The 26673-nt window shown below is 50.2% G+C and overlaps 1 protein-coding gene and 1 long non-coding RNA gene across 7 annotated transcripts in view; one reads left to right on the top strand and one right to left on the bottom strand.

The window, feature by feature from the left end:
* Positions 1-26673, bottom strand: part of NCOR1 (nuclear receptor corepressor 1) — a 117467-nt gene that overhangs the window by 17824 nt on the left and 72970 nt on the right. For 5 of the 6 annotated variants that reach the window (XM_028707995.2, XM_077919776.1, XM_077919779.1 and 2 more), the window contains exons 21-38: positions 26019-26580; positions 23193-23322; positions 21392-21572; positions 20200-20373; positions 18695-18855; positions 16781-16901; positions 15333-15434; positions 13539-13639; positions 12385-12556; positions 11390-11530; positions 10777-10860; positions 9317-9570; positions 8070-8424; positions 7033-7242; positions 4665-4871; positions 3801-3950; positions 2434-2601; positions 1419-1584 (exon numbers count right to left, since the gene is read on the bottom strand). In XM_028707995.2, coding sequence (XP_028563828.2) covers positions 1419-1584; positions 2434-2601; positions 3801-3950; positions 4665-4871; positions 7033-7242; positions 8070-8424; positions 9317-9570; positions 10777-10860; positions 11390-11530; positions 12385-12556; positions 13539-13639; positions 15333-15434; positions 16781-16901; positions 18695-18855; positions 20200-20373; positions 21392-21572; positions 23193-23322; positions 26019-26580 — 3439 coding nt within the window. The remainder of the gene's footprint in view (positions 1-1418; positions 1585-2433; positions 2602-3800; positions 3951-4664; positions 4872-7032; positions 7243-8069; positions 8425-9316; positions 9571-10776; positions 10861-11389; positions 11531-12384; positions 12557-13538; positions 13640-15332; positions 15435-16780; positions 16902-18694; positions 18856-20199; positions 20374-21391; positions 21573-23192; positions 23323-26018; positions 26581-26673) is intronic. The other variant, XM_077919780.1, reaches the window with a different exon arrangement.
* Positions 487-4231, top strand: LOC144325699 (uncharacterized). The gene is made up of 3 exons (XR_013390921.1): positions 487-792; positions 3482-3581; positions 4094-4231. It is a non-coding gene; the product is annotated as an uncharacterized LOC144325699 (long non-coding RNA).

Here is a 26673-nt window from a genome sequence, read left to right as displayed (position 1 = left end):
ACCCACAGCGCCACCCGCGTCCCTTCATCAACTTAGCCGTATCCATTTGTAGTGGTCATCTAGGATTGCTATGAGGAATTATGAAAAATAAAGCAAGCCATTGTGTCAGCGGGGAAAGCATCGCTTTGACTGGGTTTGAGTCACTGACATGTTTTCTGATCCAATCCCACAAGCCTCTGCATCTCTGCCCCATTTTCTCTAGGCCTGACAGGCACATACAGACCAGTTGCTTCACCAGGTATCCTGGGTACATAAAAATAAGGAGGTAGCTTTGATGTAGCTTTTGTTAATCTTTAGGTAGATTTTAGGGCCAGGAACAGAGTTCACATGGAGGTGGTAAAATGCCTGTCTTTCCTTTTCTGACCTCCAGGGTTTGCTAAATGCATTCCTCCTTAGTTCCTCTTTATTTAGCCTGAACATGTATGCATGCTCAAATAGGAAATATTTCTTTGTAATTAAGAGGCTTCCTCTGATCTGACTTTGTCCCCACCTGGGGATTTTTTGAACTGCTCAGAGGAAATCTGATTGGTTCTTAGAAACGCTGTGTTAAAGTTCTTTTGTGAATAAAACGACCTGGGCCAGGGAGTGAGTATGCGCACTTTCTCCCAGGGTCTTGCTGGTCAAGCCTCGTGCCTGTTGTATTAATCAGGGTCTAGTCCGTCCTTTGCCTTCAGAACGCCACATCCATTCATTACAGCGGGTTGACTCTGAGCCCAACTACTGCTGGGTGCAACTGACTGAGTTGGAAGGCACCATAGAGGCCATCCAATCTGACCCCCTGCTTCAGCAAAGGTAAGTCTTGCAACTGCCCCCCCCCCCTTGAGAGATTCCTCCTCTCCAGCCTCTGCTTCAAAGATCTCCTGCGAAGGAGAGTGCTGAAAAGCTCTTCCCGTCAGAAATCTTTTCCTAACGTTTCAATAGAATCTTAGCCCCTCCAATTCTGAGGGACAGGGAACAGGTTCCCTCCATCTTCCTCCTGGCAGCCCTTTGAAAGATTTGAAAGGCGGTTGGTCTTCTCCTGCAGCCATTCCTTACAATAACCCCGTCTCCAAGCTCTATCAGCCATAAGGAATTAACACACTTTTTTACAAGCACTGAGCAACTTGGGCTTTGAGGACAGCTGTATCCCTTTAAGACAGTGTTTCCCAATCTTGGGTCTCCAGCTGCTTTTGGACTACAATTCCCATCACCCCTGACCACTGGTCCTGCTAGCTAGGGATGATGGGAGTTGTAGTCCAAAAACAGCTGGAGACCCAACTTTGGGGAACTGCTTTAAGAGAAGACTGAGTGCGTCCCTGTTTGCACAGAGCAGCCGTCCCGCCTCAGGAGTGCCTGATGCAACTTTGCTTAAACCACAGGGAATAGCAGTCACGGGCAAACGGGATCCCGGCTGCACAAAAGAATTAATACGAACGTACATGATGCGCAGCTGTGCGGAGGGGTCCAGTGGGGTGATGACACTTGTCCCGTTTGATCCCTGGAAGATGCTCGGCCGCTGCTGCATGACGCTCTCCTGGCTGCGGACTGACGGGGATGGCGAGCGGACGTAGCCGTGGCTTCCTGGCCTTCCTGGCTGCTCAGTGCCTGAAGAATATAATAAATATTAGGAACGAAGCAACGTCCCACCCGGCAGTAGCGGAAAAGAACCAGGAGGTTTGAAGAGTCTGAGCCTGAGCCACTGCTTCTAGAGCCACATCCACACTGTACTTTGAAGCACTGCGGTACCACTTTTGTGGCTTCTCCCAAAGGATTCTGGGAGCTGTGCAGTGGTACCTTGGTTCCCAAACGTCAAAAACCTGGAAGTGTGTGTTCCGGTTTCCAAACGTTTTTCAGAAGCCGGACATCTGATGCGACTGCCAGCTATTGTTTCCGGGGCGCCCGTACCAATCAGAAGCCCTAGCTAAAGCTTTCTTTAAACCACCTGCCTCCTAGTGACAGAGGAACTCCCTCCCACTAGAAAATTAAAGATTATGTTGGCTATTTGCAGTATAGTAACGCTGCAGAGAGCTTGCTGGGGAGACCATGCATTAAAAAGGGACTCAAAAATAACTTAAACAAGGTTTTAATTACAAAAACAAAAAATCCTTATACATTAAATAAATCAAGAACAAACCAGACCCAACCACCAACCCATCCCCCAGGGTAATGGGAGAGCTAGGTGCTGCTCCTTATATACTATACCCAATTGCTGACACAGCTTGATTAACACAACCTAGCAGCACCTGCTATATTTCACAGCTGCAAGACTGGGTCTCGTTATCTGCCTTGGCCCTGGCTCTTAAAGACATACACAACTTGTGAAATAATAATGAACCTTCACATTTTAAAGTGACCATTCAACAGATTACACACACACACAATCACTTTAGGCTCTGAGGTATCAAAAAGGAGGGGGCAGCAGCAGCAGCTGGAGAAGGCATTCTGGGCACTCACCTGGGCGCAGGTAGAGCTCGCTGGGAACGGCGGCTATCCGCTCCCTCTCTCTCTCTCGCTCCCTTTCACGCTCCCTCTCTCTCTCGCGCTCCCGCTCCTTTTCCCTCTCGCGCTCCCTCTCCCTCTCGGCGTTGGCTGCGGCGGAGGCTGCCAGATGCGAAGGGTGCCCTGGCGAGGAGGGGAAAGGAGAATTGTGGGTGGGGAAACAAGACAAGAGGGTCCCTTTGTGTAACAAGGCCAGGCGACATGACGCAGCCCGCAGGGGTTTCGCTGCTGTCATGGCTCCCCACAAGGAATCCTGGGAATTGTAGTTTGGAGAGGGTGCCAGAGTCCGCAAGAAATTCTTAAGTCCTCCTGACATCTAGGGTTCCCCTTGCCCCTCATGTTCCTACTGCTAGAAAAAAGCCTAACGGGGCAGGGAGGGAGGGATGCCATCTGGTAAAAGCTGGCGGAAGTCAGTGGAAAGAGCATGGGGATTTATCTAGAAAAGACACTCCTGGTTTGAAGCTCCCCTAAGAATGCCAAAAGCAGCTAGAGACCATAAGGGCCAACTCATCCAGCCCTTACTAATGCAGGAACCTCAGAGGGATTTTTGTCAGACTCTCTGCAGTGGGAGAGAGTTAAAAGCTGTGCCGCCAATAATCCTGTTAATATAAACCGCTGCTTGCTTTAGGCCTTTTAGAAAACAACAAAGCAAGCATATACATTTTATGAAATAAGCAAATGCAGTGGAAACTCGTTTTTCGAGCGTCTCGGAAGCCAAACGATTCAGAACCCAAACGCCAAAAACCCGGAAGTAATTGCTTCCGTTTTCAAACGTGCCTCAGAAGTCGAACGGCTTCTGGGGTGCGTTTTTCACTTTTCCCCCATTCGCTCTGCAGCCAGCCCATTGATCCTCGGTTTTTGAACGTTTCGGAAGTCGAACAGTCTTCTGGAACGGATTACGTTCGAAAACCGAGGTTCCAATGTAATAGTAAATAGTTACGTGACATGCTAGAAAAGCCCCAAACCTTGTATGTTAAGTGTAATCACGCCATTAACTTCACAGCTGGTTGGTGGCCCTTAAGGCAGTGTGGGAAGAGGACGGATGGCCTGGAAGCATCCACCAAAGCAGGGAGGGGGGGGCACTGGCACAGAAGACATCAAAGGTGGGTGCTGCCGCTAGGTTTTGCATACCCCCAAAAAAAGATTGAGAATCTGACTGATGACGCTGGGTGTGGAAACAGCCTGCCTGGAACTCCGGGGTGGTGGTAGTGGCCATGGGTTGCCTTCCCCACCAGGGCGGAAGGGTCGGCGGCCCACTGTTGTTTTTGGGGGGAGGGGGTGTGCCCCCTGCTCTCCCCACCTAGCGGGGCGGCAGCTCTCACCTGGAGACATGGAAGGAGGGTTGTAAGGCCTGGTGGGGAACGCTAGCTGAGTCCCAGGGATGTAGGTGATCCTGTCCATCGGAGGGGTGCTGGGCCCTCCTGGGTGGGGCACCAAGATGGTGGGTGCCATGGTGTTCAGGTCAATGATCCCTAATTAAAAAAGGGGGGGGGGAGACATAATGGAGATATGCACAAGATCACTCAGGCCAGCAGTCTTTGAGCCGTTTTGGGTTGGGGACCCACCTTTAACCCAAATATGCATTTGTTAATTTTCCAAAACCATTTATTTGTAGGATGGGGCTGCCGCTGCTGCGTCAATCAGGCCGTGACCCATCAGTTGAAGAACAAGGACTCTGACCGCATAAGCGCTGCGATACCGCGTTAAACAGTCATGGCTCCCCCCGCAAAGAATTCTGGGAGCCATGGTTTATGAAGGGTGCCAAGAGTTGCTTGGAGATCCCGATTCCACCCTCGCAGAGCTACAATTCCCAGAGTTCCCTGTGGGGAGGGGCTGGCCGTTAAACCACTCCCACTCTCGCCCCTGACGTCACACGGAACCCAGGGTGTGGGGCAGGCGGGTGTGGCTTGCCCCAAACAGCCTCACCGAGGTCAAATGGCGAGCCGGATTTGGCCCAAAGGCCGAAGTCTCCCAACCACCCTGCTTTAAAGCCTCTGTTTTTAAAGAATGGGTGCGCCAAACCCATTTGCCAGCACATCTCCACTGATACTGGACCCCTCAACCTGCTTAAAAACAAACAAGCCCTATGTTCTAAACCTAGAGGCGTTGAAAGTTGCTGGCTGGGAAAGAGACGAGGCGTGCGAGAGGTTGCCATCGGTTATCCTCCCCGGAGGAAGCAGACTCACCTCTGGCTCCTGCGTAGGGGAGGGCCAAGGTCTGCTCCCGGGGAGAGAGCCCCCTGGTCAGGTCGGGCCGCAGGTTGACTTGCATCTGCTGGGAGGTGATGTAGTCGTTGAGAATGGTCTGCCGCGTGTTCTCCATGGCATAGAGCTGGTACTGGCTCGGGTAGCCTGGGGTGGGCGAAAGTTGCCTCTGGAACATGTAGGCAGCGGCTGGGCGGGCAGAGAAGGGAGAAAGGGATCGTTTTAAAAAGGGAAGGTTTGAGTCTGCATTGCGGGGCCCCGCAGGTTCAGATCCCAATGCGGGCCTGTTGCCATTGACCAGCCTTGCCTGCCTCACAGGGTTGTTGTGAAGATAATAATTAGATGGGGGAGCTGGGCCAGGGGGGTGGGTGGTAGAGGGAACCATCTGCACCACCTTCTGGAGGAAAAAGGCAGGATCTGCCCATCCACAGCACTGAGCTGCCAGCTTCAAATATGAGAAATGGTAAGCGTAATAAACTGCTGTCTGGGAACACCATGGTGAAGGTAAAGGGAACCCTGACCATTAGGTCCAGTCGTGACCGACTCTGGGGTTGCGTGCTCATCTCACTCTATAGGCCGAGGGAGCCGGCGTTTGTCCGCAGACAGCTTCCAGGTCATGTGGCCAGCATGACTAAGCCGCTTATGGAGAAACCAGAGCAGTGCACGGAAACGCCGTTTACCTTCCTGCCAGAGCGGTACCTATTTATCTACTTGCACTTTGATGTGCTTTCGAACTGCTAGGTTGGCAGGAGCAGGGACCGAGCAACGGGAGCTCACCCCGTCACGGGGATTCAAACCGCCGACCTTCTGATCGGCAAGTCCTAGGCTCTGTGGTTTAACCCACAGCGCCACCCGCGTCCCTTATGGCAAAGGTAGGATGCTGCAATGAACAGCAAACAAAACAGGAAGAGTGTTTCCAGGATAAGTCAACTGTTTCAAGGACAAATCTTCATCAGCGAATACATTCCAAATGAATTGTCCGTTCAGGTACATATAATGATTATAGACCAGCGCTCACTAACTGTGTATCTGAAGGAGTGTGCATGCACACTTATACCAGAACGAACTTAGTTGGTCTATAAGGTGTTATGGGACAATTTTTTTTATTTTATTTTTATTTCGACTGCATCAGACCAACATGGCTACTTACCTGAATCTAACACTGTTCTGTTCTGTTCCTGTTTTGTTTGCTGTTCATTGCTGCATTCTACACGTTGCAGCATCTATCACTGCAACGTTGGACATTATGAAAGGCATCCTACCTTCGTCGTGGGGGTTCCCTGACAGCAATTCCTTATGCTTACCATTTCTTGTTTATGGACTTATACGTACATTATTTGTGAATGATTAAGATTTGTAAATTCTGGATTATGATCTAACTAATTATAATATATTATTAGCCGTGTGTTGCGGCTGGATTTGAGCAGATTTTTCTGTATTGCAACACGGGGGTTTTGTCTTTTGTTACAGCTTCAAATCTGAATCACCTGGTGTCACTCGATGTCAGGTGACTGTGGCCTGACCCACCTGTCAAAACCTGACCTTTGACTTGAAAGGAAAGCTCCTGAACCATTGCCTTAAAGGCCAAGAAAGCAAAGCAGACGCAAGAGATGGATGTGAAATTTGGGGTGACCCAATGCAAAAATCCTGAGGATCCATGTGGAGCCATACTTTGTAATCATGTTTTTGCGCCATTGCGGTCCCACGCAAAAGTGGGTGCATCATTTTTTGGGTGCAGGATGTAGCCATGGACATGCTATGTGATCTGATGGTAAATTTGGGGTGACCCAATGTAAAAATCCTGAGGCTCCATGGGCTTTTACCTCCCCGCTCCCAGGCAGCCTCCTGTATCTCCACCGTCCCTTATCTCCCTCCCGATTGCTTGCCGATCAGCTGCTTTCTTTCAACACTCCCTTCCCTATTGTTTGCCTTAGTGTCTTTTCCTTAGCTGGAGCAGTTTTTTGCTCCTCCTTTTCTTCTAATTTCTCTCCTCATTGCTTTAGTCTTCCTGTCTCCTCTCCTTGCAAGTTCGCTGTCTTTACCTCCCCCCCTCCCAGGCAGCCTCCTTTATTGCTAGCATCCCTTATCTCCCTCCCCGATCGCTTGCCGATCAGGGGCTTTGTTTAAACACCCACTTCCATCTTTTTTTTTTTTTAAAGCATGTTCTGCTTTTCGCCCCTGGGCAATTCGGCTCCAGGGACCACACATTCGCTCCATAAGATGCACAGACATTTCCCCTTACTTTTTAGGAAGAAAAAAGTGTGTCTTATGGAGCAAAAAATATGGTAGAGTGATAAAGTTAAGACAGAAAAATGAAATCAATAAGTAGCTCAAAAAGGACCGGACGTACTGGGATCCAGCGCCCTGTGGAACTGCATGGCTGGGTCCAAGTGTGATGGGAGGTGGCTCCTGTAGACCTCCGGAGTAGCCCCTCTGTGGTGGGGGTCGAAGGGGCTGTGAGTTACGACGGGATCCACCCCGGGGACGGGGGATTTTGCCGGGATGCTCTCCCTCTGCGTTGGCGTCAGGGTGGACTTCCTCTCGTGGTTGGAGGACTTCCCTGAAGAGGGGCCGGGTGCAAATGAAAAGCCAGAGTTAGGAACGGTGCCAAGAATGAAATATTTCAAAACGTAGGCATTGGGGACCTAAGGAACACGTGTGCGAGCGCTTTCCACAGAGTCGGATCTGACTTAAGTGTTCTCTACACTGATTGGCAGCTGCAGCTCTTCCCCTAAGTGAGATCCCAGTCTTCACAGTTCCGAATGAAGGGCTGGCTTAAATAGGAGCACCGGGTCAGATCACTGGGCCATTCAGCCCAGGACTGCCCACACTGACCAGCAGCAAAGGCTTTCTAGGGTTTCAAACAAGGCTCTCACCCTGCTGAGGAATGAGCCTGAGACCTTCAGCATGCATGAGCAGTAGCCACTGGCCACCAAGTTGGATGACTTTACAAGAGGAGGAGATAAATTCATGGTGGGTAATTGTCAAGGACCGGTTGGATGCAGAAGAACAGTGGGAAGGCACATAAACTGGTGGGGGGAGAGTGGTCCCCAGTTGCTGCAGCTGCTCCAAAGAGCAGGAACCTGGGAATAGCTGCCTAGATCGGGCAGAGGCCAACTCGGCCCTCCAGATGTTTTGGGACTACAACTCCCATCATCCCTGACCGCTGGTCCTGTTAGCTAGGGATGATGGGAGTTGTAGTCCCAAAAACACCTGGAGGGCCGAGTTTGCCCTAGATTGGTGGGCTCAGGTACCCAGACCTGCAGAAGCAGCTGTGCTACCTTTGACTATTGGCCAGAGAGTCCCCTAATGATCAGTTGCTCCCCCCACCCCTGGCTACAGTTTAGGCTTCAACTCCCACCAGCATTCGGGCCGAGGGAAACTCACCTTCCGACACCCTGTTCATCATGGGGGAACTCCTGGACATGCTCTGGTAGCTCACGGGCGTCCTCCTGGCGTTGGCGTCCTCGTAGATCCCGGGGCTCACTTGCGACTTGGGGGCCTCGTGGAGGGTGGAGCGGAGGACCGAGGTCCCGGAGCTGACCACCGTGTGGCGCTGGCGGACCTCCCCGGAGGACTTGGCCTCCTCGTACTTCCCTCGCTCCGCCGCCTTCACGGTCTCCGTCACCAGCTCCAGCGGAGGCATCCCGCGAGGGAGTTTGCTCGGGCCGGTGATCAAGGACTTGACGTTGTGCTTGATGGCCGACTGGCCGGAGCCGCTCTCGTATTTGATGGGCGTCCCCTGGAGGAGGGAAGAGGATGGGGGGCTGCAGTGTCAGCTAGGCCTCGGGGGGTCCACAGCTATGGGAAGTCACCTCAGAAACCCCACAGACGCACACGTTTTCCCCCACCCCAATTATTTTCCATACAAGTCTTTTAAAAAGTAAAGGTAAAGGGACCCCTGATCATTAGGTCCAGTCGTGGCCGACTCTGGGGTTATGGCGCTCATCTCGCTTTATTGGCCAAGGGAGCCGGCTTACAGCTTCCGGGTCATGTGGCCAGCATGACTAAGCCGCTTCTGGCGAACCAGAGCAGCGCATGGAAACGCTGTTTACCTTCCTGCCGGAGTGGTACCTATTTATCTACTTGCACTTTGACGTGCTTTTGAACTGCTAGGTTGGCAGGAGCTGGAACCGAGCAACGGGAGCTCACCCCGTCACGGGGATTCGAACCGCCGACCTTCTGATCGGCAAGCCCTAGGCTCTGTGGCTTAACCCACAGCGCCACCCGCGTCCCTACAAGTCTTTTACCGTTTCTTTATTTCTGTTGCCATTATGAAGTGAGATACACAAAACAAGATAAAATACACCCCCCAGTTAGAGCTGGACCTCAGGGTCTGGGCTGAACGATGGGGGTGGAGATGCTCCTTCAGGTATACAGGACTGAGGCCGTTTAGGGCATGTAATGAAATAATGATCTAAACCAGGTACGGAGAAGCTTTGCCCCTCCAGATGTTTCTGAACAACAACTCCCATCACCCTGTGCCTGCTGGGGCTGATGGGAGTTGTAGTTCTTCGTTGTCTTGGGCAGGCCCTCAGCTTGCAGTGAGAAAATGCGCCCTCTTCCTTTCTTTTTAAGAGTGAATACGCCCAGCTGCTCCGGTGGGCTTTGACACCTGTCCGGCACCTGCCTACCTGAGATATGGAGCCATCGATCATCGGCCGGGAGCCCTGGACGATCTCGGGGGTCTTGCGGCTCTCTTGGCTCAGCAGGTCCTGCCTGGGGATCTCGTGGATGGAGCGCCCCATCTCCTTGATGGTGGTGACCCCATCGTAGGGCTTCCCCTTGGTGATGGCGCCTTCGAAGCTGCGCAGGGCAGGGGACTCCCTCTTGATCTTCGGGTACTTGAGGCCTTCCTCGTAGCCCTCGGCCGCGGCCCTCGGGGTGCCTTTTGTGGGGGAAAGCAGGGAGAGGGACGGATGCTTCAGAAGAGCTCACACAACCAAACAGCTGAACGTTGGCGGGAGAAAATGCTGTTTTGCTCCCGCAAATGCCTCTCGACTGCTCGTCCCTCCAGAAAGATCTCTTTCCATGAGCCGCAGCTCCAATCCATTTTTAATGAAAGTATTAAGTGGGCCGTGTTAAGCATGGCTTGTTTGTTTTTTACGTGTTTAATGTCACTGCTTGCAACTGAATCAGCCGCTTGGCCTTGGGCTTGCAAGGTGCAATATGATGCTGAGGTTGGCTCAGCTGTTCTGACATCCGGCCTTCTGAGCCTTGGAGGAAACGCACTGAATTCTGAAGCCCCTTGGCTACTTGGGGGGGCTAAATGAAAGGGGCTGAAATGTAGTTATGCCATGGCCTTTGCAAAAGATACTTCAAAGTATTTAGCATGGACGTTGACTTAGCAGTAAAACTAGCCATTGATAAATACAAGTTTCTGGTCCACTTTATTTACCATCCACTGTTTATTTACCATCTAGGTATATTGTCATATTGCCTCTTTTCTACAAGTTTCTTTTAATTATATCTCTATCTACGTCATAAGGTGTATATATAAATATAAATATACAGTGGTACCTCGGGTTAATTACCTAATTCATTCCAGAGGTCCGTTCTTAACCTGAAACTGTTTTTAACCTGAAGCACCACTTTAGCTAATGGGGCCTCCCGCTGCCGCCGCGCAATTTCTGTTTTCATCCTGAAGCAAAGTTCTTAACCTGAAGCACTATTTCTGGGTTAGTGCAGTCTGTAACCTGAAGCGTATGTAACCTGAGGTACCACTGTAAATCTTTTGTCTACTGTCTTTACACCTGACCAGGCTCAATTGGTGCTTTTTCTTTTGAATGGTTGGAATACTTCCTTAGTCTTGTCTGTTTTACATTTAATAATCATCACCATATTTATTATAAAAAGACTCACAATTCATAGAATAATAGAATTGGAAGGGACCTCAAGGGTCATCTAGTCTAGGAATCTTTTGCCCAACGTGGGACTCGAACCCACAACTCTGCGATTGAGAGTCTCACGCTCTACCCTGTTAATATGTGAGATTTGTTTTTCAATAAGTAGCTGGATCAGAACCCGGATTGGTGGGGTTGAAGAGCTTTTAACCTCCTCCCTCCCCACCCCAAAAGCCCATGGGGAGACCCACCTTGCATTATAGAGCCCGACAGCACAGTCCTCTCTTTCAACTCCGAGTGGGGGCTGCCCCGAGGAAGAGCGCGGCAGATTAACCCTGAAAAAGACGGATGGGGACTTAAGACGGGTGCAAAACCACGCCGTTCCTCTCCCAAATGACACATGCCATTTCACGTTACGAGAGTGGCATGTTCATACAATAAAATACATATACATCAAGCATGCACAAAAGTTTATACATCTCCAGCCGAACATCTCTTCCAGTATGATCACATCTAACGCGTGTGTAATTTTGTTTGGTTTCAACCATATGTGGTTGACGGCCAGTTGGTTGAAATACCGTGAGTTAAATGCAAGAAGATGGGGACAGGGCCGGATTTAGGTCCTAAGCTGCTAAAGGGGGGGGGGGGGCCTTTATATGTCCAGGTGTCCTTCGTAAACAACAAATTGCCGCTGTTTTTTGTGTTGAATATATGCTATATGGTAATTTATGGACCTAAAAGGTAAAGGTAAAGGGACCCCTGACCAGCTAAATTTTTTTGCCGACCCCTGGATTATTCGCACTGCGAGGCAGGTTCTAAGCATCTGAAGAGAAACGGTAAAGCGCCACGTGGCAGGCCTCCCACCTTCTAACGGTGCAGAGACAGGAGATTCCCTCATCGACATCCCTTGCTTGATGTTGCCTTCCATAGCATCGTACGTCCGCTTCAGCCCCATCTCGTGAGCGGTCCGTGGGCTCCGGGTTCCTTCGCGGACATTCTTGATTGCTGTCAAAAATGCAGAAACGTGGGTCAGGACACCAGCAGAAACAATGTGGGGAGGGATATTGAAGTGGCTCTTTGGTTGCCATGTAGTGCCACTCCAAAAGGTGACGCTTAGCTGTTAGCATCGCCCATCAAGTCAAGACTGGTCAACTAGTGTTACACCCCCCCCCCATCAATGCTCAGCAACTAGAAATGTGTTTCTTTTTCTTTCCTACAACTTTTGTTAAATTTTCTGTTTTACATTTTAGAATATTCATTTGAACAACCTTAAAATATCAATGACTTCCCCTCTTGTCTTTCCACAGTTCATTTTGCATATCATAAATCCCTGCATATTTTACGTAAAGTAAACCATCCAGTATTCCATTATTACATCCATCGAAACTTATTTACACTGTTGAATTTAACTTAATGCTGCTCACGTTTTCAAATGTACACAATTTCCCCCGTATATTCAATAAACATTTTCTGATCTTCTTTAAACGTTTGTTCTTCTTGCTCTCTTATTCTATAAGTCCGCGAGCTGCGCATATTCCATCACTTTAAGTTGCCATTCTTCTTTAGTTGGGACTTCGCTCGTTTTCCATTTGTGGGCTAACGAAAAACAGGCCGCAGTAGTGGCACACATAAATAACTTTTTGACACCTGGGAATTTCTCCCAGGTAGCACTGTGTTTTTGAAGCTTGGATCCCCAGCCGGGGTTGGACTACAACTCCCATCAGGGATGGGGTGATGTAAGTTGTGGTCCTACAGCAGCTGGAGACCTGAGTTTGAGAAACACCGGACCAGCATCACCGCTCTTCAGTCGTGGGACGTCTTGTGCCAGACACCAATGGCACCCTGAGCTCGAGACTTACCGTCGTAGGTTATTATGTGCCCGCTCTTGCCCTCGTAGATGACGTGGCCCTTGGAAGAGGCAGCTTCTTCCCGGCACTTCTCCGGGCTGCTGTCCTCCGTGGCCAAGCGAGTGATGGTTCCCTTTAGCAGCACGTCAGCTGCAATCCCCGACTGCGACAGAGCTGGCGTCCCCTGCAATGAAAGCGAAGGGAGCTAGGAACTCAGGCCAAGCCAGGCTCTGGAAATGGAAACAGAGGAAGCCGCCTCCTCTAGAACGATGGCTCTCCAGGACAGGCTCTGGCTCTCACAGACTCGATTAGACAGTGGCTGAATGTTTTGGGCTGTTTCACTGAAGTGGGAAACTTGAGCATATGGAGTCACGTGGTGGCCGCAAAGAGAGTTTAATTGTTGAGCGATTGGGCTAGGTGGGTGTTGTGCGTTTACTTTGTTTTGTGTAGTGCAGGCTTTCCCAAAGTTGGGTCTCCAGCTGTTTTGGTTTTTTTTGGACTACAATTCCCATCATCTCTGGTCACTGGTCCTGTTAGCTAGGGATGATGGGAGTTGTAGTCCAAAAATGGCTGGAGACCCGTTTGTGTAGTGTGAATGTGCATCTGAAGGATTTGGGTTTAGGGTTTTGTTTAGGGAAGCTTTTAATGTTTGATGCATTACTGTATTTTAATATTGTGTTGGAAGCCACCCAGAGTGGCTGGGAAAACCCAGCCAGATGGGCGGGGTATAAATAATAAATTATTATTATTATTATTATTATTATTATTATTATTATTATTATTATTAATTGTATTAGTACACGTGAGGGTTGTTTTGTTGTGGTGTTTATTTATTGAGCTTTTCATCTATACTGTTTTTAATATTGCGTTTGAATGTTTTGTATAGGATTTGCTTTTACAGACGCCATTTCGAGATATTTATCGTTGCTTAATTCTGCTACTTAAAATGTGGAAACAGCAACAGCAGCAAAATATTATTGTTTCTTCTACTTTCATAACCAGACAGGGGGCCTCCCCTGGTTCTATGTCAAGACGCCAGGGACTAAACCCCAGGGTGTGGGGTGAGGGTGAGGCCTTCTTCCCGCAAATCATGAAAACCCAAGTGATGGTTTCGAAACTGCCCCCCTCCCTTGGGTCCATCAAGGTCACAAGACAGAAGGAGATACCTGAGTGATGGAGCCTCGCAAGGTCGGCATGGATTCAACAGAAACCTTGCTGGCTGGGGTCCCTCGAGTTATGCTTCCTTCTTGGAGGGTCACCGCCGTACCTGGTTGAGGGTACAGATTCAATGCCACTCATACAAACGCAGCACACCCAAACATGCACCCAGAAGTATTTTGTCCTAAGTATCTCCCTCCCTCCCTCTCTATACAGTGGTACCTCGAGTTACCAACGCCTCATGTAATGGGTATGAGTTACTCGTGCGTAAACTGCCGCCTCTCTAGGCTAAATTGCCTTGTTAAACTGTTCTGACTGCACAGCCCATCTCCGCGTGGCTGTCTCAGTCGCTAGCAGAATCTGTCTGTGGGCGTTTCTTAAACCTCTTCCAGCATAGAAGCTGTTTGACTCCCAGTCTCCTCCTCCTCCTCTCACTGCGCGGGAGTCTTCTGCGCAGGGAGGGCGTGGGTAGTGGAGGACCTGTGCTCTCCTCACTGATGTCCAGTGAAGAGTCCTGGAGCTCTCTCTCCGCTTCCCCCATCTGCCCCCCCTTTATCCCTGGTGTTGCGCTGATTTCCTTCCCCCTCTACGGAGCTGCTTCTCCCCCTGGTGCTGGGTCCTTCGCCAGCATCATCTGGGAGCCTCCCCTTCGCCTCTCGCTCTGATGTCAGTTCCCTGACACCTCAGGTTACAAACTCCGCTAACCTGGAAGAGTTACCTCGAGTTGTTGGGGGGGGGGTGTTGCTCCCACTGCTGACCCACTTGAGACCCCAGAGAGGACTTGTAAAACAGCGGAGTCCTCCGTCCGTTCCGACAGCACAGTGAAGAAGCCCCCACCGTTCTTCACGACTCGTTGAAGGAGGGAGGGAGGGGGGAGATGGGTAGGTGGGCTGATTCTGGCCCTTTGGGAGCCAACAGCTTGTGGGGAAACGGAGGGTCCGAGGCTGTGTGTTTCTCTTTGTGTTTGTATGCATGTGTATATGTGTTGCTGGTGTTAAGTGATTGTCGATTCTTATTTTATGCTATGGGGGTTGGGGGCGCTTACTCATTAGCACCCAGGACAATCTGCTAAATCCCTCCTTCTTCCCCACTCTCTGCCACCCCAAATCTCTTGCAATTGTGTTCCTAAAGTGGGTGGGACACCCTACATCTCCCTGCTGTCGCCCCCCCCCCAAGTAAACCCCCCAATGATGCCAAGGGATAATTTTCTCCTGACACCAGTCAGTATATTTTCAGAATCATTGTGTCGTTGGTCAAGGGGTTGGGGTGGGGAAGAGTGGCTGAATGTGACCCTCCCCCTCTTGGCTCTACCGCATCCCTTCCGTTATCTTCCCCACCCTGACCCCCAGGTTTACCCTGGTATGTATCAGAAAATGCTACCTCGAGATGAGAACTTTGCCCCAGGATGAGAATGGAAATCGTGTGCCGGCGGCGCAGCGGGAGAAAGAGGCCCCATTAGAGAAAGCACGCCTCTAGTTAAGTACAGTTTCAGGTTAAGAACGGACCTTCGGAACGAATTGAGTTCGTAACTAGAGGTACCACCGTAACCCCTTTTCACCCAAAACGAAGCGGATCCCCAGTCCTGCAACTTGGCCTTCCTTCTTGTTAGGGGCTGAGGTTTACCCACCCTTTATGACAAGCATGTGATTTGTCAATTTGCAAAGCTGGAAGGAACCCCAAAGGCTGCCTAGTCCAACCCCCGGCTTATGCAGGAAATCCCCTCCTGTGGCATCTCTGCTAGGTGGCTCATTCAGCGTAAAGCAGCTCCTGCCGGCCGAAGCCGCAGATCTCAGACAGCTTACCCCGAACCACTCCCTCGTGCTGGGCTCTGACCAAGAGGCCCTCGGGCTGCGAGTTTTGGCTCCTGGGAGAGAATTCTTCTTGTTTGATGTACGGCATGGAAGCTTTTAAAGGGAAGAAAGGAAACGGACGTATGAGGTTTCTAGCCAGCATTTGGAACACACATGCTTTTCAAACTCGCAAAAATTGCAAGCAATATATAACGGCCTGTTTCCAGGCCTTTATAAACAGGCGCGGGGACTCAAGCACAGTTGCGGGGACTCAACGCTACCTGCCCCCTTAAAATAAATTTCAGAAATGTATACGGCACTCTTTCAACAAAGACCACCCTAGGACACACAGGGCACTTTTCAAGGAAAAAATAATAATAGGAGCCAGTTTAGTGTAGTGTCAGATTATGACCTGAGGAGAAAGGGAGGGCAAAAAGTAAAACAGTTACTCTATGTGGTGGCAATGTAAAATTATTAAAAAGGCCTGGGAAAAGGCATATAAAGATTTGAAGAGAATGTTGAAAATGATTGTTGTTTAAAAAACGGAAGTTTTGATTTTGAGATGTACAGGACTTGGTGGACTCATAGAGCGAAAGACTTTGTCCCTGTATTTGAGAGTGGATGGCAGGCCAAGACCGGCCCATCCCTACAGAAGGAAGAAGCCTCCGCCAAAGAAGATTGGCAAAACAAATTATTGAACTATGCAGGGCATATTAGATCATTTAAACCCAAGAAAGAAAGAGGACTTTGAATTTTGGGGTTTTTTCCCTTTAAAAAAGGGCAAATGTTTAATGCACATTCCTTAAGCTTTGTGTATAGATTTCTACATTAGTATAACTTTTAAAAGTCACTTGTCGTAAGATGAAGAAGGTTCTAAAATTGGACTGTTAAGAATATAAGGTTTTATGGACGTGCATGAACAAGGACAAAACAATGGAACCAAGAGGGGGAGTGGACGGAAGTAAATAAAAGACTAGGACCTGGGAGGCGAGGGTTCAAATTCCCACTCGGTTATGAAGCTCACTGGGTGCGACCTTGGGGGCCAGTCACTGCCTCTGGGTCTACCTCACAAGGTTGTTGTGGCGATTAAATGAGGAAGGGGATGCATGTGGGGAAACCCACAAGCAGCACCCGAGCCCAAGAGCCCTCTCCCCTCCTGCGGTTTCCATCAAAAGCATCAGTGCCTCTAGTTCTGGAAGCAGAGCAGAGCATGGAACAGATTGCCGGACTGTCGGCGTCCTGGGCCTGATCCTGCAGGGCTGCTCCCCTGTTCACACGTTCCAAAGACAGGTTTTGACTCACGGCTAGCCACATGGGGACCATTCTCAGAACATACGGACGACAGCCAGGGAATTATGAGTGGGATCCATTCACAAGAAAACAGTGGGTTCCCTCTCCCCCACTTCACACCAGAGACTGGAGCAGAAACTAGATCTCTCCTGCCCCACAGCATCACTTACCTGGTTTGGCAGATTCCTGTTGCCTGGGCAGCCCTAGGGAGATGGATCCCACAGAGGGCTTAGGTGGTTCTTGACTGTAAGACGTCTGGCTGTGGGACGTTAAGTAAGTGCCCGGTGTCCCCTGGAAGTCGGAAGGGGAGAGAAGCAAAAATGTGGTGTTAATTCAGTTCGAAGCCAGCGCAGAGCGGATCACGCTGTTGGTTGGTATGCAGAAACAAGAGCGGAACTGAACATTCTCGGTGGCTCCTCTGAGAGTCTAGAACTCCTTCCGCAGACAAGCCAGGCTGGCTCCATCATTGCTTTGGGGGGACTGGCTGTTTTTAATGGAAAGGGTTTTTAATAGTGCTGTGCTGCTTTAACTATCTGCCTTTTAACAGACGTGTTTTTACATTGCTTTTATTTTGTTAGAGCTCTGTTGCACTTTAACTGCGATCCTTTTTAGGTTTTTGCATTTCCTCCCCTGTCTTGTTCTGATTTGCGTCAGCTACTCAAGCCCTGGCCTGAGAAAAAAAGCAACATATACCATATTTTTTACTCTAGAAGACTCACTTTTCCCCTCCTAAAAAGTAAGGGGAAATGTGTGTGCATCCTATGGAGCGAATGCACGCTGCGCAGCTATCCCAGAAGCCAGAACAACAAGAGGGATCGCTGCTTTCGCTGCACAGCGATCCCCCTTGCTGTTCTGCCTTCTGGGATTCAGAATATTTTTTTTCTTCATTTTCCTCCTCCAAAAACTAGGTGCGTCTTATGGTCTGGTGCGTCTTATACAGTGAAAAATACGGTAAATAATGCAACAGCAGCAGCCACACTGACCAACCGCATCCTGCCCTGCCATGGAATGGCTGCATGCACGCTTGCGCAAAATCATTCACGCACACACACCAGGCTTCCGCATCCTGGTGCCTTCTGAAAGTTTTTGCACAACGCAACAGAAAAGGACTGTTCTCCAAGTATCTCTTGCAGAGGGCAGAGAGAGCAGGGCCTCAGATGCTGATTGCGGAGTCTGAGGAGCGGACGACTGGAATCAGGTACAGGGGAGCAACTTCGCACTGCAACATTTTGCTGCAGAGGTCCCACTTGGCATTCGCTCGACAGAAGAAACGGGAAACAAGGGCCGCAACGGACCTCCTTTGTTGCTTCTTGCGTATCACCATTTACCATATTTTTCGCTCTATAAGACGCACTTCCCCCTCCTAAAAAGTAAGGGGAGATGTGTGTGCGTCTTATGGAGCGAGTGCAGGTGGGAGGCTCTGCTCAGCGCTCCCTGAGACGAAAGGAGTATGTGTGCGGCTCTTGGGGGCTTTGCCATGAGGAGGGAGAAGGGCTGTGTGCTCTTTAAAGGGAGCGCGGCTCTTAGGGGAGCCTTAGCCGCGCGCAGCCTCCCCCCGGGCAGGGGGATGAAGGCTGCGCAATGATCCCGCTAACTGTCCTGGCTTATGGGATTCAGAATAATTTTTTTCTTGTTTTCCTCTTCCAAAAACTAGGTGCATCTTATGGTCTGGTGCGTCTTATAGAGCGAAAAATGCGGTCTATTTTTCTGGCGCAAATGTCTGCCTTTGCTTTATTGTTTTGTAAAGGTATACTGTGTGTAATTTGCGATTTTGATTATGTGTAGGAAGATTTGACAGTAGTGCTAGGAAAACAACGACGTTTGTTGAAAGATGACTATCATAATGCCCTGGATGTGCAGCGGGAAGAAATCCTCCATATAGAGGAGCTGCGCAACGATCCCGCTTGCTGTCCTGGCTTCTGGGATCCAGAATATTATTTTTCTCGTTTTCCTCTTCCAAAAACTAGGTGCGTCTTATGGTCTGGTGCATCTTATAGAGCGAAAAATACGGTAAGCCCCAGTATGGCATGTTACTAAAATGAGCCCCTTTAATAGAAAGTAGTCCCCGTCCCCCCCGGCCTTACTTGCGAGATGGACCCTCCCATGATGAAAGAAGGCTTCTCCGATGACACCACTGTTTTGGAGGACGGGATCAGGGGGGGCGGCGGCCTGGTGGGCCGTGTGGTTGGGGGCCGGACCCCTTCAGGTAGGTTGCTAATGACTTGATGAGGAGCAGGTTGGAGGACTTGGAAAGAGGGGAGGGAGAGAGAAGGGAAAGGCCTCCGTAAGTAACAGGGTGAATAATCTGCATCATTTTTAAAGAAAGCTAACAAATATCAGAACTGAACGATGAGCCGCGCTCTGTACGCTTTCCAAGTTTCTAGCCATAGTCAAAAAGCTTCGACTTAACCAGTTTTCGTCTGTAGAAATCTGTTTTAATTTGCCGTTTTTAAGCTTCGAGAGTGCCTGCGATTTGTCTGAAAACCCGAATCGCGGGAAGCGAAATTGTGCATTCAAAAACTACACTCAAAGCCCAACGCTATGCTCATTTAGTGAATGGAAATTCTCGCTAAACTGAATGGGGCTTAACCCCTATCAGTGTGGGCAGGATCACGGGACACTGCCTTATGCAGAGTCAAGTCCTCAGCTCAGGATTGCCTGCTACACTGACTGGCAGCAGCTCTCTAGGGTTTCAGGTAGGGGTCTCCCCCAGTTCTACCTGGAGACGCCAGGAACTGAACCCAGGACCGTCTGCATTCAAAGCGTTCAGCTGTGGTCCTTCCTCCTTCCCTGTCACCAATTAGTATATTACAATTCTATCCATGTCTTAAATTATGTTTTTCAGATTATTTATCAACTGGTTTTCTGGCATTTCATTTTGCAAGCTGCCTTGAGACATGTCACAAAAGCATGGATCCTAAATATTCAAGTGAATGCAACAAAAAACAAGAAATCGAATCTTTTAGTGTGGAATCACTTACACTCCCAATTCTCTGCCTATTGACATCAGGCTGGCAGGCACTCTTTCGGAAGCCTAATAAAAACATTTTTGTTTCCGCAATCCTGCCCAGATACATAGAATGCTTACATATGCCTGAATCTGGTTTTCAGGTTAGAGCTGATTTTAATTATTTTGGTGGGTGTTTTAAAATTATTTTATTATTTTATTGATTTATTTAATTTATATACCGCCCTATACCTGGAGGTCTCAGGGCGGTTCACAGAATAATATCAAAATATAAAACCACAAAATACACAATCAAAATAAAAACAACAACCCAACAACCCCCATCCAATAACCCTTCAAATGGTTGTTTTTAACTGGTTAGCTCAGAGCATGGGAACTAGAATTACTAGATGATCCTCCCAACTCTAGCATTCTATCATTTACTGGTAATTTCACTGTTTTATTAATTCTTTGGGGTATGATGATGATGATGATGATGATGATGATGATGATGATAATAATAATTTTAAATTAAAAAAAACAGGCTCCAAGAACCCAATCATCAACAAACGCACCCCTAACTACCCCGATCCTCCCAGCAAGCAAATGGGGGGGGGGCACAGTTGGCTGGGCCAAAAATACCTGGGGGGACGCTGTAGCGAGCGGCGTTCATGTCAGGCTGTGGGGAGACCTTGCTGACCTCCCTCGGAGACAGGCGGTAAGGCGAGGCTGACCTCACCACCGTGCTCTGCATGTGGGCCTCCTGCTCCATGGCTCGCTTGACGTCGGCGTAAGGCATGTAGGCAACGGACTTCCCTGCGGAAAGGAAAGCAGCACAAGTCAGGCTGGGGATTCCAGAGACCGCAGAGGACCCCTCCGTTTTTATTCCAAGCATCAGGGGGTGTCACCCAAAGGAGCCACGAAAGGTCCGGAGGGTGGCAGCACGAGAACAGGGACTTTCTGTGGTGGCTCCCTGTTTGCAGAACACTCTCCCCAGGGAGAAGTGTGGGGTGATGGAACCTGGAACCCTGAGCATGCAAGGCTCTACCATTGAGCTACATCATAGATCTGTACAAATTATGGAAAAGGAGAAAAGGAAGAACAGGGGGCTACCCCGCTATCTCATAATACACTGGTACCTTCCTTGTCGAACTTAATCCGTTCTGGGAGTCCGTTTGACTCCTGAAACGGTTTGAAAACCAAGGCGCAGCTTCCGATTGGCTGCAGGAGCTTCCTGCACTCAATCGGAAGCCACGGAAACCGTGTCGGACGTTCGGCTTCCGAAAAACGTTCGCAAACCAGAACACTCATTTCCGGGTTAGTGGAGTTCGGGAGCCAAAACGTCTGAGCACCAAGAGGTTCAAGAACCAAGGTATGAGTATACTAAAATTTGATGGGGAAAGAGTGCAGCTCAGTGGTAGAACATCTGCTTTGCACACAGAAAATCCCAGGTTCGCTCCCCGACATCTCCAGGGAGGGCTAGGAACGTCCCACCTGGTCTGAAATCCTTGACACCCTCTGCCAGTCGGAGTAGGCAACACTGAGCTGGGCAGGCCATTGGTCTGACTCCGTACCAGGCAGCTTCCTAATGAAATCAGAATCATGAGGAACGGAACCTTGTTTTGTTTTACGGGACAGGACTGTAGCTCTCCTGGGGTTCGACCCAAGAAATCTCTAGGCAGCGCTGAGAACGCACACCCTGTCTGAAACCCTGGGAAGCTGCGCAGGCCAGGGCTGTGACAGTCACCGCAGCTCAGCAACCTCTGGAGGGTGGAAGACTGGAGAAGGGCACAGGAGACGGGACGAGGGTGGAAGGGTTGCAGGCTCCACCTACCGTCCCACTCGACGTTTGGGCTCTTGGACGGGCCGCAGGGGCTGCCTGGCCTCCGGCAATCCACCTCCATGGTCTCCTGCCTCTGCCGCTCTTCCAACATGGTGGACTTGTGCATGGCCTTGATGTGCTGCTGGAAGAGGGTGTAGCCACTCATGGGGAGCCCCTGCAGAGGAGAAGAGACCTGCAGAGAAGCAGGAGGGGGAAGGAAACAGACGCGGCTCATTTCATGAAATTTGCACGACACTTGATTGTCAAAAAAGAAAAGCAAAAATGGCTCGGAACGGATTTGGGAGGACATCGGAAGCCACTTATTCATTGCAAGGAGAGCTCCCAACAGCTTAATAATAATTTTATTATATCATTATTCATATGCCGCCCACCTGACTAGGTTTCCCCAGCCACTCTGGATGGCTCGCAACAAAACATAAAGAACAACCATTAAGAACTTTCCAGTGCAAGGCTGCCTTCAGATATCTTCTAAAAGTAAAATATTTATCTCTTTGGTAACTGACGGGAGGGCGTTCCATAGGGCGGGCGCCACTACCGAGAAGGCCCTCTGCCTGGTTCCCTGTAACTTGGCTTCTCGCAGCGAGGGAACCACCAGAAGGCCCTCAGCGCTGGACCTCAGTGTCTGGGCTGAACAATGGGGGTGGAGACGCTCCTTCAGGTCTACTGGGCCAAAGCCGTTTAGGGCTCTAAAGATCAGCACCAACACTTTGAATTGTGCTCGGAAACGTACTGGGAGCCAATGTAGATCCTATAAGACCAGGGTTATATGGTCCCGGTGGCCACTCGCACTGACCAGCCTTGCTGCTGCATTCTGGATTAGTTTTAGTTTCCAAGTCATCTTCAAAGGTAGCCCAAGCAGGAGATAACCAGAGAATGCACCATTCTGGCGAGACAGTCTGCGGGCAGGTAGGGTCTTAACTGGAGTACCAGGTGGAGCAGGTAAACAGCAGCCCTGGACACAGAATTAACCTGCACTTCTACGGACAGCTGTGAGTCCAAAATGACTCCCAGGCAGCGCACCTGGTCCTTCAGGGACACAGTTACCCCATTCAGGACCAGGGAGTCCACAACACCTGCCTGCTCCCTGCCCACCAGAAACAGTACTTCCGTCTTATCAGGATTCAACTTGGAGGACATCTGCACGGAGCCAATCAGAAGCCATGTATTCATCAAAAGGAGAGCTTCCAGGATTGAGCCTGGATTTTCGAGGCCCAAATTGCCTGGCAATGCAAAAAGGGAAAGGACCCCTGGACAGTTAAGTCCAATCAAAGGCGACTATGGGGTTGTGGCGCTCATCTCGCTTCAGGTCGAGGAAGCAGGCGTTTGACCACAGACAGCTTTCCGGGTCATTTGGCCAGCAGAACTAAACCGCTTCTGGCACAACAGGACACCAGAGCGCATGGAAACACCGTTTACCTTCCCACCACAGTGGTACCTATTTATCTACTTGCTCTGGTGTGCTTTCGAACTGCTAGGTTGGCAGAACCTGGGACAAAGCAACAGGAGCTCACTCCGTCATGGGGATTTGAACCACTGACCTTCCAATCAGCAAGCCCAAGAGGCTCAGTGGTTTAGACCACAGCGCCACCCGCTTCCCTCTGCCTGGCAAAACATCTAATGTGGGACTGGTTTGATCGGAAGCCTTCCTGCTCCCTAAGGTCCAGGCGCTGCTGTACTTCCAAGCTCCCTCTGACCCTAACCACTGCCCACACTGCCAGGAATGATGGGTGCCACTCTGCTGAGCTAGGGGCCTTCCTGGTCCAGGGGATCCCTAGCGCCGTACGGAACGTACCATGGGTGGTATCACAGCCGCCCGGTGCTGAAGCTGCTGCAAGTCCATCGGCACTTGTTTTATCGCGGACGACACAAGGAGGGGCCCGGTGGGATTCAACAGGGAAGGCTTCGAGTCCATCGTAAACATTCTGCATGGGGAAGGAAATGATATCAGAACACACGCCGGGGGAACGGGACTATTGCATGTGCAGAAAAAATAAGAACAGTGAAGGGAGGTAAGAAAGCGGATTAGGTTTATCTTGGAGTAACTGCACTATTTAATATTAACACTTGGGGCTGTTGCTGCCCCTGCTTACGTTGCTCACCAACACCGCCAGCTGGCAGGCACACGAACTGCAGCGTGACGATTTTTTTCCCTTACACAAATACTATATAGGAAGATAAAGGATAATGGTAGAGCATCACCAACTCAGTACGCTCTTATTTGGAAATTGGAACAGCTTGATCTGTTTAGGGCAGGACTTGTTTAAACCAAATGTAACCGAAAAGAGTGAAAAAGGCAAATACAGATAATTACATAAGGCAGAGTCTTCAACTAACTGACGTACCTAATTGTTTTTTAAATGCTGTATTTGTTGTGCAGTAATTATTGGTTTTGCTGTAAATTATGAAACTAATGATTTGGGTTTTTTGAAAGAGAGAACTTGCTGAGGAAAGAAAAAAAAGGGGGGAAATGAATGATCCATCGACGTGCAGCGTAGCATAGTGGTTAGAGTGTTGCATTCTAAGCAACAGTCCCCACTCAGCCATGAAGCTCCGTGGGTGACCTTGTGGTCACTCTCAGCCTAACCTATCTTAAAGGGTTTGCTGTGAGGATTAAATGGGGAGAAAGAAAACTATGTATGCCACCTTGAGCTCCTTGGAGGAATGGTAGGATAAAAACAGGGTACCATTAATTAAGCAATAATATTAAAAACAGGACTGCCATACATTCAGATTTTCCTGGAACTGACGTCTGGGGGGAATATCTGAAAGGTGGCACCTTGTCCTGGAGTGTTATTTTGGTGTTTTTTGTAAATAATAATAAAAAAAAAGTTCAACAACTTGGGGGTAGCAATCCTAACTCAAAAGAAAAAGGGAAATGACTTCTGGGTAGCTGATTGCAGCAGGCTGGTCTGGGACTTTTATGGACCAACAGCGGAGATTCTTCCCCCGGCCCCTCCATTGGCTAGAAGGGAAAGTTCTCTGCAATACTCTTGGTAAGAAGAAAAAAATGGAAACAGAGCAACTCAATAGCTTTGACATTTAACACCCTGTCCAGGGCAAGCCCAACTAAGACCGTTCCGTGGATGGCTTCCAAGCCAACCCTGAGCGGGAGAGAGGAAACTTTCCATTACACTGAGAGGGGCCGGGTGTATCGCAGACGGCACTGAAACCCTGGAGAGGAAGGCGGAAGGAAACAACTGGAGATGGTTCCCCGGACAGCACACAAACTCCCCACGCTGTGCAAGAGCAGTCTGCACACTCTCGGCAGCAGAAAAACTGCGGGGCCAACACCACCGAGACTTGAGTGTTAGGAGTGACAGGGTTGCTTTTTTCAGTCCAGCCCAGCCTTGCATTTAAACAACTCACCTGGCTGAAATGGGCAACCAAGGAATTCTGTGCAGGGGAGATCACAGAGATATGTGCAGATGGCGAGGCTGGAAGAGGGATGGATAGCTCCACTCTTCACCCCTGGCCAGACTGGATTCTGTGTTTTAGGGGCAGGAAACCGAGAATGATTGGGGGGGGGGGGGAGAAGGGCTAGCAAGCCAGATTTCCAGGCTAGCAAGAGGGGAAGGAGCGCCCTCCTGCTACATGGCTTGGCTGGGAAAACGCCGTGTCCCTCTACATCTTAGAATCTCGGAATTGTAGAGTTGGAAGGGACCCAAAGGGACATCTAGTCCAACCCCCTGCAAAGCAGGAATCACAGCTAATGAATTCCTGACAGGTGGCCATCTAACCTCTGGGTGTGACTGGCCCAAGGTCACCCAGTGAGCTTCATGGCCCAGTGGGAATTTGAACCCTGGTCTCCCAGGTCCTCCTAGTCCAGCACTACACCACACTGGCTCTCACTATTTCATGGTGCCTGCAACACCTTCCTAGATTTCCAAATGGCCCTTTCCCCTTCCCACAGGGCCCAAGTAGATTGGGTACTCCTGGCCTAAACACATACACAAAATTATAGGGATCCTTAGCTTCATTTGAAGGAGGCCTGTGGCTAAAAGGAGTCTTGGACTAAAAAAAACCCCTTGTCTCTAAATCAGGGTTGAGGAACTTTTTGGGCTCCACAGGCCAGACAGATCCGTCTCAGATCCTAAGCATGTAGGTCACATTTGACAGGTGTGAGGGGCTGTGGAGCTGCCAGCCTCCCAATGTTGCAATGCTGTGAGGTGAGTGGATGCTTTGAAGTCCCAAAAGTGGGTCTTCGAAGCACCGTGCAGGATTTGCAGAGAGTGCTACGTGGCGCATTAAGAGACCTGAGGCTTCAGCGATACCTCCGAAAGCACAATGGGGAGTGCATTTGCTTGTGCGCTGCCAGACGTGCCTCTACCTGCCCCACACCTGACATCACATACGATGTCAGGTGTGGGGCAGTGATTTCCTGAGCCAAGGCCAAATCTGAACCTCTGGCAGGTCAGGCCTGGCACATAGGATGGAGGAGACCAAGCCCTACTCTAAATTGGGAACATACTGCATTGCTCGCCTATCCAACTTAGGTGGACAAGACCGCAAAGCAGGTGGTACACAGCGGGCCAGAACGGCTCCTCATCTGGCCACAATCAGTAGCACCAATTCTTTGTGAAAACTCTCCAGCTTTCGACCGGAGGGCGGACCTTTTTACCTCTGCCTGTCGGGTTCTCCGTCCACGTCCTCGTCGGCACTACAAGTGGCGCTGGAGTCATTGTCCGAGGTGGGCTCCATCCTCTGGGCGCTAGCCTCCTGGGCCAAGCCAAAGTCCATGCCTTCCGGCTCCGTCTTCTCCTTGGCCATCATCTCCTCTTCCCTTTCTTTGGCATCGCTCTCCGTCTTCACCTGGACGTCTTCCGGAAGCCTCGCTTCGGGCTCCAGGGGCTCCACCTTGGGGTTTGCGGGGAGGACAGGCTTGGTGTCCGCAAGCTGGCTCCCGCTCTCGGCCTCCATGGATTCCTCCGCCTCGGCCCCCGCCTCTTCCTTCACCTGCAGCTCAGGGCTCTTGCTCTCGGCTACCGGCTTGGCGCTCTGGGCTGCTGAGGGAGGGGAGGCCCCGGGCGCTGTTTTCACGGGGGGCTCCTGCTCCGCGGCCTCGGCAGTCGTCATCCTGGAAGCAGAAGAGACGCTCTCGGGAGGGGCCTCCTCCATGGGCTTGGCAGCCTCCGCCGGTGAAGGAGACGGCGCGCTCTCAGTGTCGGAGCTATTTTCAGCACCTGCAAAGGCATTAAGTCGGGTGTAAGCATCCGAACGGTAATTAAGGAGCTTTAACGGGATGCCAGACGATTACCGCTTAGCGGCGCCGGTCA

This window comes from Podarcis muralis, chromosome 15 (assembly GCF_964188315.1).
Source record: "Podarcis muralis chromosome 15, rPodMur119.hap1.1, whole genome shotgun sequence".
Lineage (NCBI taxonomy): Eukaryota > Metazoa > Chordata > Lepidosauria > Squamata > Lacertidae > Podarcis > Podarcis muralis.
This window is presented reverse-complemented; position numbering and strand designations above follow the sequence as displayed.